This window comes from Carya illinoinensis, chromosome 5 (genome assembly GCF_018687715.1).
Source record: "Carya illinoinensis cultivar Pawnee chromosome 5, C.illinoinensisPawnee_v1, whole genome shotgun sequence".
NCBI classification, from domain to species: Eukaryota; Viridiplantae; Streptophyta; class Magnoliopsida; order Fagales; family Juglandaceae; genus Carya; species Carya illinoinensis.
In genome coordinates, this window is record NC_056756.1 from 7,372,133 (window position 1) to 7,391,171 (window position 19,039).

At 36.1% G+C, this 19,039-nt stretch overlaps 2 protein-coding genes across 3 annotated transcripts; both read right to left on the minus strand.

Moving 5' to 3' along the window:
- Positions 1-1,663: 1,663 nt before the first annotated feature.
- LOC122311903 (adoMet-dependent rRNA methyltransferase spb1) lies at positions 1,664-7,615 on the minus strand. Its single transcript, XM_043126671.1, has 11 exons — positions 7,093-7,615; positions 6,243-6,290; positions 5,988-6,146; positions 5,822-5,868; positions 4,942-5,098; positions 4,778-4,839; positions 4,329-4,518; positions 3,746-3,835; positions 3,284-3,426; positions 3,064-3,190; positions 1,664-2,954 (listed from the first exon to the last, which is right to left on the minus strand). The coding sequence occupies exons 1-11, from the start codon at positions 7,564-7,566 to the stop codon at positions 1,941-1,943; spliced, it is 2,511 nt and encodes an 836-aa protein (XP_042982605.1). The 5' UTR covers positions 7,567-7,615; the 3' UTR covers positions 1,664-1,940.
- Positions 7,616-9,243: 1,628 nt separating this feature from the next.
- LOC122311906 (protein RER1A-like) lies at positions 9,244-12,715 on the minus strand. 2 transcript variants are annotated; one of them, XM_043126674.1, is made up of 5 exons: positions 12,580-12,666; positions 11,944-12,069; positions 11,506-11,862; positions 9,687-9,867; positions 9,244-9,527 (listed from the first exon to the last, which is right to left on the minus strand). In XM_043126674.1, the coding sequence occupies exons 3-5, from the start codon at positions 11,850-11,852 to the stop codon at positions 9,474-9,476; spliced, it is 582 nt and encodes a 193-aa protein (XP_042982608.1). In that variant the 5' UTR covers positions 11,853-11,862; positions 11,944-12,069; positions 12,580-12,666; the 3' UTR covers positions 9,244-9,473. The 2 variants fall into 2 exon arrangements, with proteins under 2 accessions (XP_042982608.1, XP_042982609.1); XM_043126675.1 differs by lacking the exon at positions 11,944-12,069 and having other exon boundaries at positions 12,580-12,715.
- Positions 12,716-19,039: the final 6,324 nt, after the last annotated feature.

The window sequence follows — 19,039 nt, forward strand, 5'->3', positions numbered from 1 at the left end:
GAACAGAGCAGGGACAATAAATGTGAGCACCTCTTCAGTATAGATATGGGTGACAAACTTCCCCCCTTTTAGGGAAGAAAAATGCTAAATACAAGCGCTGAATGCAAACGCTGAGGAGTCAGGGTTGCCAGCGTGGAAAAATGGAAACGTTGCGTTTCCATAATGTATCAAAACGACAGAGTAATATGAAGTCCTCCCTCCCAATGTTGCCCTTCCTCCCTTCGTCTTCCCATAGAGTAATACGAAGCCCTTTGAAGCCTCCTTCCAAAACAGAGTCCTTCGTCTTTGCATCAACTTTGCAGCTTCGTCTTCTTCTACCATGTGAGCAAGCTCTAGTCTTCCACTTCATATTCTCCTTCGTGTTCCAGATCTGTGATTTCATCTCCTTTTGTCCTTCTCAACCTTTCTCAGAACTTTTCATCTTCTCCACTAACCCATGAAACTACAGCCACTCCCCCCTTCCTCGTTCTATGGTGAAATTGTTAAATTCCTTCCTTGTAAGAGTCACAGTTTGGTTGGATTGTAATCTAGCTAGCGAGAAATACAAACAGATGATAATAATCACAATGAAATATGAAAACACAGAAGGTGTTTGAGAAAATGTTAAGAGAGAATGGAATCAGAATTACCCCCTTTCCTGGTGGGTTTTGCCATTACTAGAACCATATTTATTGGACAGTTCCAATACCCTTATGAAATACCATTACGGCGAAACCCACCAAGTTTTCTCCTAGTCTTTCCAATGTTTTTAAGGGTGTTTTTCTTGCTTTTGTTTCCATGGATGCCTTGAGGCTTGATTACTGAAATGGCAAAACCCATCAAGTTCTCTCTTGGCCTTTCAGGTGTTATTAGGTGCTTTTCTTACTTTTGTTTTCATGGATGCCTTGAAGCTTGATTACTAGAAGTTTGGAATGGCAAAACGTTGAAACCCACCAAGTTCTTTCTGAAAAAAAATTTGTGACTTAAATTTTTTTATTTTTTTTGTTTTTTGTTTTCATTAAATCGTACAATTTTTCTATTATCTTTTGATTTCTTTTGTTCTTTTTTTCATTAAATTGTGCCACATCGCCCCGAGTGCGTCCCGTTTGCACAGCAGCGACTGTACCAGCAGGACTGTTTAGGGAAATAGTTAACCTTGACGATTTACAAACACCCGGTCCTCCGAGAATGAGCCTATAGCCCAGAAAATTCAGATGCGTCCGTAAAGCCACACATATCTCCCGTTTTGGGGAAAACTTGAGGCTGTTTGGTTTAAGGAAGAATTTGAACCCCAAGTGCATTTCCGTCATTGACAAAGCTGAAACGGTCGAGGGAGTCTCCAACTCTCCACCCATTAACACGTGCTCATATTTAACGAAATATATGAGAACTCCGAGCTTCTCTTTTACAACGTATCGGACACCATTCCCTTCAACTCTCTCCTTGCAAAAGGTTTTCCAATGGTAGTGAAGAGCAAAATCCTGTTCTAGGATCGGTCATGGTTTATAGAAAGGAAGCTGCTATGCTGCTGCTTTAATAAGTTATGGATACGATTGGCACGTGGCAGTGTTTGGAAGCCTCCTCCCTGGAACTTTGATAGTGTCGTTTCCTCTGGAGCTTGTTCGTGTTGTGAATACAGAATCTTAAATTAATGGATGCTTAAATTAGATGCACTTTCTCTGTATATCTTAAATAGTTGCCGCTTTTGGAGGTAAAGGAATTGCCCCGCAAAGCGCAACCACTAATTCATTACGTTCCCAATTACAAAGTAAGAAACATGGACTTCAATAGCTATCAGCCTCTAACAATGCCGCATGGTACTTTTTCTAGAACAATTAACTCAAGAATTTAAAACAATTTTACCTCAAGGACTCTCCCACAAAATCAAAGCGCAAAAGAAATATGAAAAACAAAACATGAAAACGTCAGAAGCAGTAGTCAGCCTCCTGAAATTAACAAGCTCAGTCATGCATGCCCATCTTTTTTCCTCTGTTTCCACTTTTACCTTTCTTCGCTGATGCCTTGTGGGATCCTTTACCCTTCTGAGCCTTGACGTTTTTTCCCTTCATGCCTTTTCCTGGCTTCCCTTTGCCTTTGCCACTGGTTCTTGCATCCTTTTTCATCCTTCGATCAACCAGGACTTTACCCTTGCCAACCTTCACTTGAACTCCTTTCTTCGCAACCACAACTTCCTTTTTAGGTTTTCTAGGCACAGCTTTCTTATAGAGTTGCTCAATTTGCTTCCTTTTTGAGCGATCACAGATGTCTGCTTGGTCTGATATCACATTTGCCTTCTTACGAACCTTCTCAAGCTTCCTCTGGGCAACACGTTTCTTCCTGGCTTTTGCCTCCGCCACTTTCTTTGCAGGCCGGGCATCAATTTCTTTGAATTGTGCTCTCATTGCAACAATCTCCTCCTTGGTAACAGGCTTAATTGGTTGCCGGTGTCTCTTTTCCTCTTCCAAAAACCATTTGGGTAAGCCCTCATCTTGAAACATGTACTTGTTGTAGGCATCATCCAGTAGCTGCTCCCTTTGCTTCTTCCGCAGCATCTTCTTTGCACAAGCCAATATCTCAGCTTTTGTATCAACATCTTCATCCTCCAATTCATCTGATGATGAGTCGTCACTTGAATCTGTATCCGGGGCAGGGACTATCTCAAAATCATTGTCTGCCTTAGAAGCTTGGAGTTGAGGATGATCAGACCCTGCACTGTGGTTTGCTGTCTTTTCCTTGGACTTTTTTGGTATAGAAAGTTTCTCCTGCCTATCAACCTGCATTTCACTGTCACTATCATCCTTCTCCAGATCTCCCTCTTTTACAGCTTCAGCAAAGATATCCTGACTGAACCACTTGTTTGTAATCTCTTCTTGAGTAGGCACCTCTTCATCAAGGGGTACCATGAGAGGATTCTTCTCCTGATTATCTTGATCTCTGTCTGAATCATAATCGGACTGAATAATATCATCACCATCCTACACCGGAAAAAATGAGAACTAAATCAAAACCACACAAATCCAAACTTCCACAACCAAACAAAGTTGCAATTACTTGATGGGACGTTGGGACCATTGAGCTCTATACCTCCAAAAGTTGGGCATCTTCGGAATAGGCTTGTTTTGCACGCTTCCGCTGCTTTGTACTTCCCTCCTTTCTAGCTACAAATCGTTCATAAGCCTGATCGAGAAACTCTTCCATTTGTTCATCATATCTAACAGCATAATACATCAGTTAAAGATAGATACAATTATCTCTGATTGTATTCATCAACTTAATATAAATTACAATAGATTGGACAAAGAACCTTAGGCGTTCTTCATCAGTGTCAATATCACTGGATGAATGCTCTTGGGTTACGTCATGGGTTACGTCATTTTCACGATCCCTCAAGTCACCATTTTCATCATCAAATCCAGTGGAATCCACTGCTACCAAATCTTTCTTACCCTAGAACCATCAAATGATAACAGTAAAGAAACCAGACAAGCATTAAATACATGAGTTTTAGGTTCGTATATTCAGCTTTATTTATTTATTTTTTATAGTTATTCAGCTTTATTTATTCCATCCTCTTTAGAGTCTGGTCCTAATAATTAAATATCAGAAACCAGACTACTTCAATGGAAAGTCATCATATCCATTCATTAAAGTCACTGTAAGAGAAACATGGGTCCTTACTGTGGCTCGAGACCTCATAGTGGGCAAACCAGAAATTTAATTCCCTGCTTCTAAAACCATAGAGCCTTGTCATTAAATGATATAATACCTTGATTGAAGAAAGGGAAAACAACTCAAGGTCTGTATAACCATCTTCCGTTGCATCTATCTGCATCCCAGTTGCCTTCCGAGCCTTGTCCTGCAACATCAAAAAATAGTGAAGCGAAAACTCAGCTTGTTCATTGCCTAGTTGCAGGGGAGTGAGCAATTGATGACTCAGAAAATAAATGTAATACACACATTTTGATTATCTTTCAAAACCAAAATTGAGTGGCTACTGAAACATGACAGATCAACATCGCATATTTAGAGTAATTTATGAGTTTGGAACGATGCAAATATCTGGATTTCTGATTTGTTAAACTCCAGAAGCTTAAGAGAAAAACGAAGATGAATTTATTCTGAAGCAGATGGAGGATGTTGCACAACCTCACAACATAAAATCCCGTTATTAATGAGATATTTTTTCCACGATTACATCAACTCTGTATAATCAACCCCTGATTCATATTTCACCTCTTCAACAAGTTGAGCAATGAGAAATGGATAGATTATTGTCTCTCTCAGATTGTCTCAACAAGTTTAATAGCATGTTCAGCTGACGAAGTAGTAAACATAACTTTTCACCAAACCTTAGCTTGTCTTTTTGCAAGAAGTTTCTTTGCTCTTTTCTTCTTGCGCTCCATAGCATATGTCAGCTCCTCCATTTCATTGAGAATTTTATCATCTTCATCCTCTTCATTCTTATTTTCAACATCTACAGTAGTAGCAGAATTAGGCTTTTGTGTAGGACATAGGGCCTTTCTTATGTGCAGCCGCCACCTACATCAGGAAACAAAAATGAGAATACACCATTCAGTGTAGAGTACCACCGCTATTTGAAAGAACGAAGCTATAATACAACAATAAAAACCAATGAAATTAGGAACGATGCTAATATGCCACAAATGCATATACTACAAATTTGAATGTAGGAAGAATCTTTTTTTTTTTTTTTTCCTTTTCCACAAACGAGATTCTGCAAAACACAGATAATCAGGAAGAGTAAATTTATGAGAAGAACAAAAAAGGTGCTGCTTACTTCAACAGATGCTTGAAGTCCTGCTTGCCCAGAACACGTAGATCATCAGAGAGAGTTTTAACCTGCCAGACAATAGCATTTCAAATGGTTGAAACAACGGAGAATTCTATGTCATCGTTACAACATTAAAGCTTTTACAGAATGAAAAACAACAAAAAGATTACCTCTTCTGTTGTTAATGTGTGTTCCTTAATCATCAAACTAGGTGGATCATCAAAGGTTATAGATGTAACCAAACCAAGGACCTCAAGAGGAGAATCAGACCAAATGAAATCCGCAGCTGAGGACACTTTCCTCAAAGTTGTGTCTCCATCCTCATACCTGTATTTAGAACCTAATTAGCAACCATAAGATAAGACTATGGGTTTGTTTCCACTCTTTTCTAATTCTAAGTATCCTAAATTTTATATTTAAACCTGCAAATAGATAGATAGACCAACAATGTCCGCACATGAATGCTCAATCTAAATGAACAAGGAAAATAGTAGGCCACAGCCCAATTCCATGTTTGAATGGGGGGGTTTTTAAGTTAGATGCGGACATTCATGAGCATAATCAACTCTAATTATGAGGTATGATACTTATTTACACAAAGAAGCACAGGCAGTCACCATGTCTCAGAACAAAATGGTTGAGAATGATCACAGTAGGCTCCTGAACTGAATGATTCCGATATGACTAATTTGGTGCATATGGCAAGAAAAAAACAGGCAGAGCTTTGAAGATGGTACAAGGACAATGGAGGACCTCAAAGTTTTCTTATTTAATACACTCTAATATTGGAAGTCTGGCCATTTATGTTTCTCTAACTTTAATTTCCAAAATCTTCTTGACCCCTTTACTTTATCTAGCTAGGTGTATCTATCTATACTCTCTGCACACTTGAATACTGCTTTTTTTTATCATTGATAAAAATAACTTACTTAGCAAATGAAAAAATAATATGGTTGAATCCCACATTATATTATTGATGTGGCTTTATCAGGAACATGAAAAATTTAAAGAAACGCATAATATACTTATCATAATACAAAGAAGACTTACCCATCTCGGTGTCTCTTTTGCTTTGTTCCTCTAAGTACATCTACCACCTACATCAAGTTCCATCCAATGAAAATGACTATAGTATGCAATAAGAGTACTCAAAAATGGGAAAATTTTAATGTAAATGGAGATAAGTCGTTTTCCTATTAGTTCCATATTGATTTACCTTCCGCTGAGGTTCTATGGATCCCTGAAATAAATGCCTCACATCAAGAAGACGTGGATCAATCTTTGCAGGTGCCTTGTACTTGAGACCCAAAACATATATCTCTGCAGATGCCGAACGACTGGCTGCTGGTTTATCCACCTCAACCTTTTCAAATAACTGCAAAGCAAAGTACAATATCGCCAAAAAAAAAAAAAAAATCAGCCTTCTTTACAAATATCATCTAGATCTCTTAATAAAGAAGCAGAAGATCACCTGCTTAAGGCAGTACAGGACAGAACTGTAATCTTGTGACCTGAAAACCTAATACATGACAACAGATGAGAATTCAGCATCCAACGAACATAAGATTGAATAAAACAGATCTATGAGGCATTGAACTTTTATGATCTTGCAAATGTGTATACATTCTTACTTTATATGTTTTTTTTAAGTACTCTTACTTTATATGTTGATCCAATTATCCATATTCAACTGAAGAATACCTTGTTAATGATACGTAAAACATTCTTTTGTACAAAAAAAGTTTAATGTGTAATAATGGCAAACAGGAAAAATCTAATTAATACACTTTAACTCCACAGAATTCATAAGTTTTGTCAGATTAAATATTTCAGGACCAGTTAGCACAAACATTACGTCCACAAGCTTGTTGATTCAATCCCTCAACCCTAAACTGTGTAACCAGAATTTCCAAGTTCGACCACACAAGAACCAAACCAATAAGAATCCGTAATTCATTTCCCACTACATAATTATCAAAGTCCGTTAATTCAAGATTAAACATCAATAGCTAGAAGTTGGCTCGAGTGGTAAAGGCCTTGGTCCGGGTGGTATACTCCCTCCGGATAGAAGGTTCGAGTCCTCTTGGGTGCAAGACCATCGGACTAGAGAACTTCCTCTTGAATTACCCAAGGCGCCAGGAAACACCTTGCCAAGGGTGCCAGGGATTAGTTGGAACTTTGTTTTCACCCTCGTGCCAATAAAAAAAAATAGCTACAACTCCGTTTTCAACGCGACCAAACACAAACAAGTCAAATGTTTCGAAGACACAACCAAATTAAATCCCAAATCAACAACCGAAAGAAAAAATAAAATGCATTACTTTGGTGACAAAAGTGCCCTTGGGAGCCAAGAACTGTGTGGCCAGCTTGACGGCATCGATAACGAGGGCGTTCTGGCTCATAGCCTCCTGGGCCCAGGCGCCACCAACATTGGGAGAGCCGTCGTGCAAGACCAAGTCGAAGGCGACGCATCCGTGCTGGGCCATGAGGTTCTTGATCCGGGACCTGCACTCGGGCTTGGTGATGTCCTGCTCGATTGCAAGGGCGCCACGTATTGGCGCGATGGGGACGAGGTCGACGCCGAGTACGAGGCTGCTGACGGGGACGCGCTGGACCGCAACCTGCATCCAGCCTCCGGGGGCGGCGCAGAGATCGAGGACCGAGTGCGCTGAGCGGAGGAGGCCGAACTTGGAGTCCAGCTGCACGAGCTTCCATGAAGCTCGGGACCGGTAACCGTGCTCCTTCGCTAAGCGGTAGTACTTGTCCAAGCGATGCTTTCCCTTTACCTTCCCCATGAGTTATGTTTCCTCGATCCCGCGTTAGGGTTCTGATAGGGTTTTGAGGCTGAGAAAATGGTATTTATAATTAAATGCGAAAATCTTTTTATAGATTCTGAATTTCATCCCTTTTCAAATAAAATTACAAATTTCTTTAAAAACCAACTAAATTATTTTTTTCAAAAAAAAAAAAAAAAACTAATGTACATTGCAAACTAAACAACGTATTGAATTAAAAAATGGGCCTATAGAATGGCCACCACAGGCCTCTAGAACCTGTTAAATGGCCCAAATAAGATGAAGTAATTTTTTATTAGGTTAAGTGGCCCAAAAGCAAACGTAATTTATCTTTCAGAAAGTTGTATTTAGCATTCCTTTTTAATTGCTCCTACCTTAAAAAATATGTGAAATTCAAACTTGAAGTCCGGTAGAAAACAGCTAAACAACCTGCAATCTCATATTGCTGCATCTATGACATCTATTAACTCTGGAAAGAAAGAATTTTTTCACATGCAAAATGTTATCAGAAACGCTTCGGGCCTGTGTCTCCTATAAGGAACTCTTATTGGAGACGAATAGGGAGCTGCCACGTAAGGGTTCCTAAATAAACCATATTCGACGCATAGCTAGGGATCAACTTGCTATCTTTATCTCTCTCCCCTTCTCGCTCAAACTCAACACTCTCCCGAACCCGATCTCTCTTTCCTTCCCAACCCATCTCACATGCAAGGCAGAACGTTCAACCCCCACATAACGTAACCACGAAAATCATAACCCAGCGTCGTTCTCCGCTACCTCCTTCACATTCAAGCTGCTCGATACTCCATTATCAAGCAACATCTCTTGTTCGTTACAGCCACAACGAATGGCAGCAACTAAGTTTTTTTGTCTGTGACCCAGTCGTGCACCTCAGCTTTCAACTTCACATCAACTCCCTCGACAGCCGCCTTACCTCACACATAAACCACCAAGCATGAACCACTTGTTCACCGCAAAATAGCTAGCATATCACCATCACCCAGCCACCACTTGCAAGAGGTTTTACACCTTTGTTTTGATGATAAGAAACATAGCAGCTTGTTCTCATAGTTTCGAATCATATAGCTGCCACCAGCAACTGTAGTGAGGTTCAGCGATGCCGTCTAGCCACCACGTCTTTTTCCCAAGACGATGTAAGCCTATCTCGTTTTCTATCACACTGCCAATTATTTTCATTTTTCTCTTTTTCGATTTACATTCTATCTCTCAATCTACTCTCTCGCTCATCACTCTTCCTCTAGTTTTCTCAGTCTTTGAGCAACGACACCCACCACCATTTCAACCAACTTGATGAGTACTCAGCCACAGGGTGGTTTCCCTATTTTGATAAGTGGCTGCACAACTCTCTAGTTTTAGAATCAAGTTTGTCTTTTGGTTAGAGAGAGAGAGAAGAGGGGGGGGGGGGGGGGGGGGGGGGGGGGGATTGGGAGGGTTTTTTGATATTCAAACTTATGATCCCCCTGTTACGCACCTCTCATTCTATTTCTTGTACCCCTTATGTGGCAAGTTACCATTGGTCTCCGATATATAAGGATTGTATGAGACACCTGCAGGAAGTTATTCTCAAATGTGATTATCAACAGAGGAGGCTCTATTGCCAGTAATAGAGGTGGCCATGATAGTAATAAATTCGACATCATGCAAATACATCGAGAGTAGTCAAAAGGCACAATTGAATCTTAGTGTATAAACAATGAAGTTTCCCTGGTATCACAATTAGAGACAAGATAATTGAACTTCAGTATTTGTGAATGCATATTACAATCCAAAACATGATAGTGTCTAAAGCAAAAAATTCTAACTATCCTACATCATCTTCACACAGCCTTTTTTGTTTTTGGCCATCTGGTAAATTATATTTCTCTAATCATAAAGTTAGAAGAGCTTCAGTCTCCACGGGAGCCGCTGCTACTTGCAGAAGGTTTCTTGCCACCATACCTCTGTCAAAGATAAGAAGTTAATCTCCCATGCACCAGAAGTCAATTACAGAAAAGTTGCTCCTCCGGCAACACTAGCTAATGACATAAACAAAGTTGCCTCCACCGATACTACAGGCAGGAATGAAGTCAAATAATTAGAACTATTTTTTTTTTCCTCACCTGCTTCCCGATGTTGAAAGGAATATATTTGTATTTGATCATATGAGCGATTTGGCGCCTCATTGTAAGGACAAACAGAACAATCCAGTAACAAAGTAAAATGGGCCAGAAGACAGGAACATCAAACATAGAAAAGAATGTCATGACAAAAGCAATGCAGAAAGCTTTGGTGAAGGAGTACCTGGAAAAGATAAGGCAAAGCAAATATATCATCCAATCAATGCATCTCAAAAAGAAAAAGAAAAAGAAAATTGTGAAGCATCCCCAGGAAAATTGAAGAAAGGCTTTCATATCAATATCGATCTAGCAAGTTCACATTATTGTTGTCCAAGCTTTCCCAACTACCAAGAGAGTAGGACTGACATGTATCAGCCCATAGGAAGTAAATTTTATCAATTAAGTGGCCCTGATACAATGCTTTGGTGAAAATGTCAATTTCAACTGTCCCGTTAGGTTTTGCTACCGGGCATTTTAGATGTTTTGCAGGATCTGCACTCTGCAGGGTTTGGTAACTAGAAAAGTTGTAATGTAAAACGCATCATTACCAAGGCGAGTACAATAACATCAATTATTAGAAGCGGCCAATATGTTGGAAGAGGAGTAGGAGAAGGGAAAGAAACAAGTTTTCAGCCATTACGATGAGCCATCACTTAAGTACCAACATAACCCTTGCACGGCAGGAAATTCCTGAAGGTAAAAGGGCATATAATCTCTTTTGCAGTACCAACCTAGCTAACATCTGCCGCACCCAAACAAACCATTTTGCTGAGCATTCTTAGGGTTAGAATCAAGGTCTGACAGAGGAAAGCAACTTTTTATCCTGTTGTTCTATAATTTTCTCCATCATGAAGATGTAGCAATGAACAATAAAAAACCAAATATGCTAGCACTTATTTATCAAAATCCAATCTATTAAATTTACATGCAGCAACAGAAACAACTTTTTTTATAAGAAAAACAATTTTTTTGCAGCAGCAGAAACTATTATTACCATTTTAAAACAAACAAGAATCCAATTTATAAAATATCATCCTCAAATAACTTTATGTATCCCTATGCTTCTTCAAAGGAAAATCAGTGTGTGAGAGAGGGCAACCAGAAACTTTTGCACCAGTTAGACAAAAATAAACAGAAATCTCAAACCAGCGAGACAAACAGGAGATTTCTATAATTGCAAAGGAAAAGAAGATGCACAAATTTGAATAATGCAATCATAAACGAATAACAAGAGCCTTGTTCGAAAAAAATAAAAAAATATTTAGCCTTGGGAACTGATAACTAGGATGGAGCAATGAAATACAAGGTTTCAACAACTTCCAACAAGCTCTTTATAGTTTATTCGTATGAAGGTATTAACAATGAACTGATGCCAGTACTTCTTTTTAAAACAGTGAATATTATTTCAATGCTTGACCACACTTAGTTATCCATATGAAAATATGCTTGGGCGTAAGTGGAACTTAAGCAATTAAATTAGTCAGGGTGCACCCACATTTTCTCCAATTAATTTTTCACCTGAGTTTATTGCCTTTAATTACTTCTAATATGCCTTCTTCACCTTGATGGTGCAAATAAAAGCATGTTCTCTGAGCAACTGATGAAAAAGTTAATAAGATATGCAGATAGCATTATAGAAAATGCAAAACCCAACTAAAGAAAGATGGCATATAAAGTCATGAGTGGATGAGAATTGCGCAATCTTCTTTAGAATCAGAATCGCATCACTTGATAGCAGAATCCACAAAGCAATAAGCAATATGGAAATAATGGACAGAAAAAAACAAGCCAAAAACTAGCAACCAGGAAAATGCTCAGTTACCAGAACTTAAACTCTGGAAGCCGGCGAATGAACGGCTTAAACTCATCTGAACCTTTTGTTGGCAACATAGGCCCGTCTGACACATCCACCTCCGGATCAACCAAAGGAGACAAGAACCCAATCAACAAATTCAGCAGATAAATCCCCAGCCCATATGAGATAATGTAAAACCCTTGAACAAAATAAACCCGTAAAATGTAAATCAATACTACAATAGCCGTCCCAATCCACCTATAGACTGTGTGTGGAGTCGACTTATCCAGAAGATACTGATACCGCCTCCAAACATCTTGCCAAAATACATTCACAGGTGATGCCGCTGCACCATCGCCTCCAACTCCCTCCATTCAGTTCAACCTTCATAATATAGCAATAAGCTCCAATCAAACCCAAGCATACAAGATGAAGTACATTGCATTTATGCTTGGATATAAATACCATTAAGCTCATTGTCTTCCCGAGTGCACATATACATACATAACCATATATGTGAAATATAATTTGGATTTCCACGGAAACAAGACTTAAATGGAGACTACTTAACTCCCACTTTCATAGATCAACCTGAAATGGGGAACAAAACCTAATGTTGAATTATACTAGCCGAAAAATGTAAGAACAGAACGTACAATTGGGAATCTGGGGCAACCCGGTAAACACAACCAAAAGAATAGAAAACAAGAAAATAAAAGAAACAGGGAATCCGCAAGAAAACTGAGAAAATGCAAGGAACCGTTGTCATTCACCTACAAACACCCCTAACAATAAAAGAGGCAAGATCCATACTTCTATTTTCTTTTCCCTATCAATTTCTCGGAAACCGTAAAAAAAAATCTCAGAAGCCAAAGAGAGGTTAGGGTTTACATAAATTAGACGGACAAGGTTCTCCAAGATTTATATGGAATATAGCACAAGAAAACCAGCAAATAGATTAAATACAAGATAAAATTAAAAAACAAATAAATACAAAACCGGAAATTATAAATCATCGAGTAGGACACAAATCGAAATCAAGAAATAAATGAAGGATAATTAGGGAAGGAAAAATCAGTTGGGGAAGGTTGGGGAGCTGACCTTGGATGACTGTTGCTTTGAGCTTTAGAAGCCAACACAGACAAAAAATTAATGTGAGGAAGCGAAAAGCCAGCAGATCTGTGAGAAGGAGAGGGCCATTATTCGTTTTTTTTTTTTTTTTTTTTTTTTTTTTTTTTTTTACCGTTTATTAAAGCTTAAAAATAAAAAAATAAAAAATCATTCGCGAATCGTAACCATAATAGACAAGGGCTTTGCTACACGCAGTCGGGAAACGCAGTCGGCGTGCAGTCGGCTGTACGGAATGAATAAAAAAAAATTATAAAAAAATTATTTTATATTCAGGGAGACCTGCATGAATTATAAAAAGCTATAAAAATAATTTTTTTTTTTCATGTAGGTCCTGTATTAATTTTTTTTTTACAGCCGACTGCACGCCGACTGCATTTCCCGACTGCACAAATCATTTCTCAATAGACAATAACGCCGTTGAAGTCGGAGTCGCCAGTGTCTCGTGAGTCGTGAATTTTTTTTTTTTTTTTTTTTGATAGTGAGTCGTGAATTTTAAGTGTATATATATACGCATTAAAAAAAAAGTATAATTTATTATTAAAAAATTAATTATTTTTATATAAATTTCATTTTTATTCGTTTCTTTTAAAAAAAAATTGCAAACTATAAAATTACAAATATAATTAGTGTTCTTATAAACGTAGTGTGGATCTATTTATCCTTTATAATTTTTTTTAACAAAAATTTTATGTATAATTATTTTTACGTATTTCTTATATATTTACTAATGTGATTAGTTACATAGTTTTTTTAATATAAAGTAATTAATTTGGTCAATCATATCAATAAAATGCGTAAAGAGTATACAAAAATAATTACACATAGAGTACGTAAAGAGTATACAAAAATAACTGCACATAAAATTTTTGTTTTTAGATACTTTTCATTCCTATTGTCCATAGAAAAATTCTATATACCATACTATCATCCTACTTTCATCTCATTAAGTAAGATGTTACATATTTATCATTATTGAATAATCATTTATTACATACTTCTTTATTATTCAATAGTGATGAATGTGTCACATCCTACTTAATAGGATAAAAGTAAGATAAGAGTGTGGTGTATAACATTACTCTTATCCATTTAACCTTATGGGCTGGTTTGATTATACAAAACCGCACTATCTCATTTTATATAATCATTACAAATTTTTCAAATTCTCATACAAAATATAATAAATAATTCAAAGTTTTTAAATTTCAAAACAAAATTAATATTAAAAAAGTTATATTATAACAATATTTTATTTAAATTTCAATAAAATATTTCATCTGAATTGTATAACCAAACGAGATATATCTCACCAAGTAGCCGTAAAAAATTATGCATATATGTGAAAAGTGTAAAGAAAAATTATTTTTTGTTGTAAACTAATTGTAAAAGAGAGAGAGAATGAGAGAGAGACCAAGAGAGAGGTTCTTGTTATTGATACCAATGAACCTAGAAATATACTCATATATATATATATGAGTACAAAAGTCTTAATTGACGGCTAAGACTTGGTCAATAATGACGATTAAATGTGGTCATACAATACAAGTTGGTTTATAACACTCCTCATTTGGATGACCATATTTAAAGAATATACCTCATTAAAATATTGCCAAAGAAAAAACCATGTGGAAAAAAACCAATGGCGAAAGAAAAAGAGTACAATATTCGTATGTACCGCCAAGTGCTTTAGGATTGTCTCATTAAAACTTTGTAAAGAAAAATCCAGTGAGATAAAACCTTAGCGAAGGAAAAAATAGTACAATCAACACAAGTTTTCAAGACATTACTCCCCCTGAAAAGTACATGATAATAGGTCTTCAAGTTTCCGCATTTCAATATTCCGCATAATCTTCTTAAATGTTACAGTTGGTAATAGTTTAGTAAATAAATTTTCCAAATTATCACTTAATCGTATCTGCTTGACATCAATTTCACATTTCTTCTCATGAATTGCAATGATCTTCTTATGTGAATCTGAAAGATAACCTGCATCTATATATCCAACTAATTGTAAACTTGATCGAAATAATCACATATTCAAGGCTTCAATTGAACTGGAGATAAGGTACTTCAAGACCAAAAAATTATTCATCGTCTTCACAAGAACGAAATGGATTTTTCTACTCATCAAATGATCGAGCAACCATTTGAGTACTCAGGAATGAGCTTTGTTTATATAAAAGTACTTCAATACTTTATAATGAAAGGCCTTTGTGTTGATGCATCTCAATATTATGTACTAACTCTTTAAATGATGTAGTTGATAATGTTTTGATAAACAAATTCACCATATTCACTCAAGATCATTAAATTCACTACTCTTTTGGAGTTCTTGTAAATAACATAATTAGTAGAAAAGTCATCAAAATTAAACCGCTAACCTCTTTTTCAACAAAAACGGTGGCCAGCTTTTTAGACTAGAGAAACACAACAGGATTTTTCAGCTCTTCTGTAGCTGTCAGACGCCGCAGAGCTATGATGCTATATCTCTTGTCTTTTGTAGAGAAATGCTTCACGAGAAATGCTGTGAAGCAATAGAGATGTTTTGTCATAATTTTCTCTATAAAAGAGATATTCAGCTCATCTTCATTCGCGTCTCATCTTTTTCACTTTTCTATAATTATTCTGCATTCTTACTCTGCAATTTCTTTCTAAGTACAATAATGATCTGACTAATAAGTCAAATAATGAAACTATCTACGAGCTTGTAAGTCTTGGTACCCGATACTCATCATCCATTGTCGCATTTTTTCAGCTACTACAATCCAAAACTTGTGGGATTGACAAACTCCACGAGAATATTTCTATCATTCAGCGACTTCTTCTGGAGTCCAACATGAAGATAGGAGCAATAAAACAAGAGAATATGAATTTAAAATCCTTACTTAAATCTTCTTTTCGATTGCCTACTCCTTTAGATAAGGATGCCATACAGATTCTTGAAGAACAAGAGCGTTTAAAGAACGAGACGAAGAGCCTTAAATTTTTGTACTCTTGTTTCGAGATAATTAAAATAATATCTCAGAAATATTCATATTTGTGTTTCTATCTTCTGGTAAATGTTCTATGTGCTCCATTTTATTTCTCTTTAATAATGCATATTTTTTACAAAATCGTAATATGAATCTGAAATACTAATTGTATTTAAGAGATGGTATTTCATAACTAATAATTTCATTCATTTTCCTTTGAAGCCACAAGGGTTTCAGATTTATATTTCAAATATGTGTAGTGTTCATGAGTTCTTTTAGAGCCTTAATGACAATTAAATAATCTATATAAATTTCAATAAAAATTAATATAGATACTGAAAATATATTAACAATAGTTTATTCCATGTATGTTTGGATTGTTTTAGATCATATAAGGATTTTTTAAACTTGATAAAATAAGTACTTCAGGACTATATGCTTCATGCATTTCATATATAGTAATCCATAAATATGCAGTTAATCATGTATATCCAAACTTTCGGTAACTTTCAAGCTAATAAAAACCTCAATATAATTTCAACTATTTTAAAAGCATATCAATATTGTTTATGCGAGAAACCGACTTGTGATTTATATATCACATTTTCAGATCAGAAGTTTCAAACATTTTATATCATTTATATAAATATTCACTGATATTCAACAAGCATCACCTCTTTAGGTGTTTGGCCTATGAGTCCATATGTATCACATTTTACTAGTAATATCAATTCTGCAGGGATTGTCTGTGAGAAACTGACTTGTGATTTATATATCACTTTTTCATTTCCTTTATATAAATACCCACTGATATTCAACAAGCATCACCTCTTTAGGTGTTTGAACTATAAGCCCATATGCATCATATTTTATTAATGATATCAATTTTGTAGGAATTGTTTCTTTTAAATTTGACCAATATTTTTACGTTGGTATTCTTCGACGGTTCTTGATTCACTTTTTTCATTACTCCTGGTAATGTCAATTTCCATCTTATATGAAAATACGTTATCGACAACGATTTTATTTCTATCTAAAATTCCTCCAATATTCATGAAATGTATCAAGATCTCGTTAGTTTCAAGTATCTATCCCTCTTCAAGGGAAGACATTTCATGAAAAATTTTTTCAGGAGGCACTCTTCAGAAGGTTTATACTTTTCAATAGTTTATATGAGAGAATTTTATATAGAAAATTTAGATAGATCTTATTGCTTATTTTGTGGGTACAGTCTCTTCAGGAGCACCAAATTATTTATGTTTTTCTCTTTCGAGATGCTTTATCTTTTGTATCAATAGATCTCACATGCTTTTAGACATGTCTTATGTTCATTAGACTGCTAAATTTCTTAATTGTCCTACGGGAACTTCAATCCTCACTGGGATTTTAGTAGCTAGAATATGAGACATTTTTATCTTATTACATCCATAATTTAATTATCATCTAAACTTCCAGTTCACTTATGATAATCAAGATAACGTCGAATTATTTCATTTTATTTGCTTCTAGCAAATTTTTCTTTCCACTCCTAATGATAAGATTTTATAGTAAAAGAATCTTCTGGTTCTTTTATGGGCGTCCATATGAAAATTTATTCGACTTATCATAATTGATTTTGAATGATCAAGATAATCATGAAAAACATACAAATATTTTGAATTATATCACTTTTGATGCATCATAATATTTGATTCAATAGTTGTATAATATCATCTCAAAGAGAAAGCTGGTAGTTTTTCTAATACGAGCTTCTGGCCCGAAATCATAAAAGTAATATAAAGATATTCATTATTACGTTCAATCTCTTAGTTTCTTTAAATAAAAATACATAATTTTCTTCACTTCAGGGAATAAAATAATATAAATCCAATATCATTCACTTTAGATAATGATGTGGAACTATTAAGACGTGACTAATAATTTCTTAACAAAAACTCATTATTTTACTCAGCCACTGGAAGACCATATATAAATTTAGAATATATTGTGAACTTTTGCACTCGATATTGCTACTTCAATAACACATTGGAGACATTCATTTTAAACATATATTCTTTAGTGGCTTTTCTTTACACAATTTCAATTATGCAACTTCAGGTGCATTAATCATAATGGGCTTTTGGTACACGTATCACCCATTCAAATTATGAGATACTCAATAAAATTATTGATTTAGAGCGATCATTCAAGAATACTCAATTTCTATTCCAAGATGAAACTTATTATCAATAATTCATTACAAGTATATATAAAAAAATAGAACTTGTATATAAACTATGTGAATAAAAATTTATCACAGATATAACTGAGATGTAAACTATTTAAATAAATATAGAATTTCATCAAATAATAATAATAAATATAATCTTTAATACTCGCCTTGGAGATTGCAAATAATATATTGAAAAAGTTACTTAAACTAGAAGATCGCTAGCTTCAGAATCATTAGAACCTTCGTGCTCTTAGAGTGAGCTTTTCTACCATTTTTTCCTTCCTTGTCTTTCCCCTTTTCAACGCATGAGATTCTTCCCACAACGTGAAACCATTAGCTGTACAAGAAGTACTGCAGTTAGAATTCTCATCATTCCTATCCGAACTTCCTGTTTATGCCACCGTAAATATTGACCCATATGGCCGACGTTTGATTAAAACAAAACATGTGACTTATAGGTGTATTTGTTGGTGGGCTGTAGATGCAATAATAATCTTCTATAGTCTTGCGAGCCACTTTTTAAAACTTTGTTAAATATTCTTTAAAAAAGTCAATCCTCACCGTATAACCTCCCATTTTCTCCATCGGATTCCTTGCCGGATCTAGATAGGAAGGAAAAAGCAGAGTGCTTTTGGAGCTTCCTGAGGCCTTCATCTGGCTACAGACCGGCGATGGTGTCATCCCAATAGCGTTCAGATTTGTGATCTTCTGCCGTAGAGCCGCGAACTAGGAGCCAACGTCGTGGGTGGATAAAGTAGGCTGATAGAGGAAAAATGTTCCTCCAGATGCGGCGACAATTGTCGCTACACCAAGGCGGCGGCTCAATCAAGTGGTGGCGGTCATTTGGTGTGTTTTGGTAGAGGGACGAGGAGGAGGATGGGGTATAGATTTAGTCACAGAGAGATTGCCTTGGGAGTTGGTTTATAGAATCTCTCGTTTCTCCCTGCCAAATTACTACTGCTCATCAGATCTGGATCGTAGATTACGCATAAATCACCAATATTGCTTCCCTTTCTCACTCCAAGGCTTTCTTTCACTTTGATAGCCATTCTGGTTAATTATTCAAGCAGAAAGGTGGGAAAATTTTGGATACCCAGAAGAGAAATAAGTATCAGGATCATGTGATTCTCAGTTTCGGTTTGGCTCCAGCTAAATAAAAATCTACCGACTGTTTGGTTTTTCCAAGGAAGAAGATGAAGTTAAGAGAGAGGAGGAAGATGATGAGAATCGTGTTGATAATGTGTTA

Coding starts and splice junctions, on each gene's coding strand:
- LOC122311906 (XM_043126675.1), bottom strand. CDS start 11,852: ATGGAGGGAGTTGGAGGCGATGGTGCAGCGGCATCACCTGTGAATGTA. Junction 9,868..11,505: donor CTTCCAGAGTTTAAGTTCTG/GTAACTGAGCAT, acceptor TATCTTTTCCAG/GTACTCCTTCACCAAAGCTT. Junction 9,528..9,686: donor CTTTCAACATCGGGAAGCAG/GTGAGGAAAAAA, acceptor TATCTTTGACAG/AGGTATGGTGGCAAGAAACC.
- LOC122311903 (XM_043126671.1), bottom strand. CDS start 7,566: ATGGGGAAGGTAAAGGGAAAGCATCGCTTGGACAAGTACTACCGCTTA. Junction 6,291..7,092: donor AGGGCACTTTTGTCACCAAA/GTAATGCATTTT, acceptor GTCATGTATTAG/GTTTTCAGGTCACAAGATTA. Junction 4,519..4,777: donor GACTTCAAGCATCTGTTGAA/GTAAGCAGCACC, acceptor TTCCTGATGTAG/GTGGCGGCTGCACATAAGAA.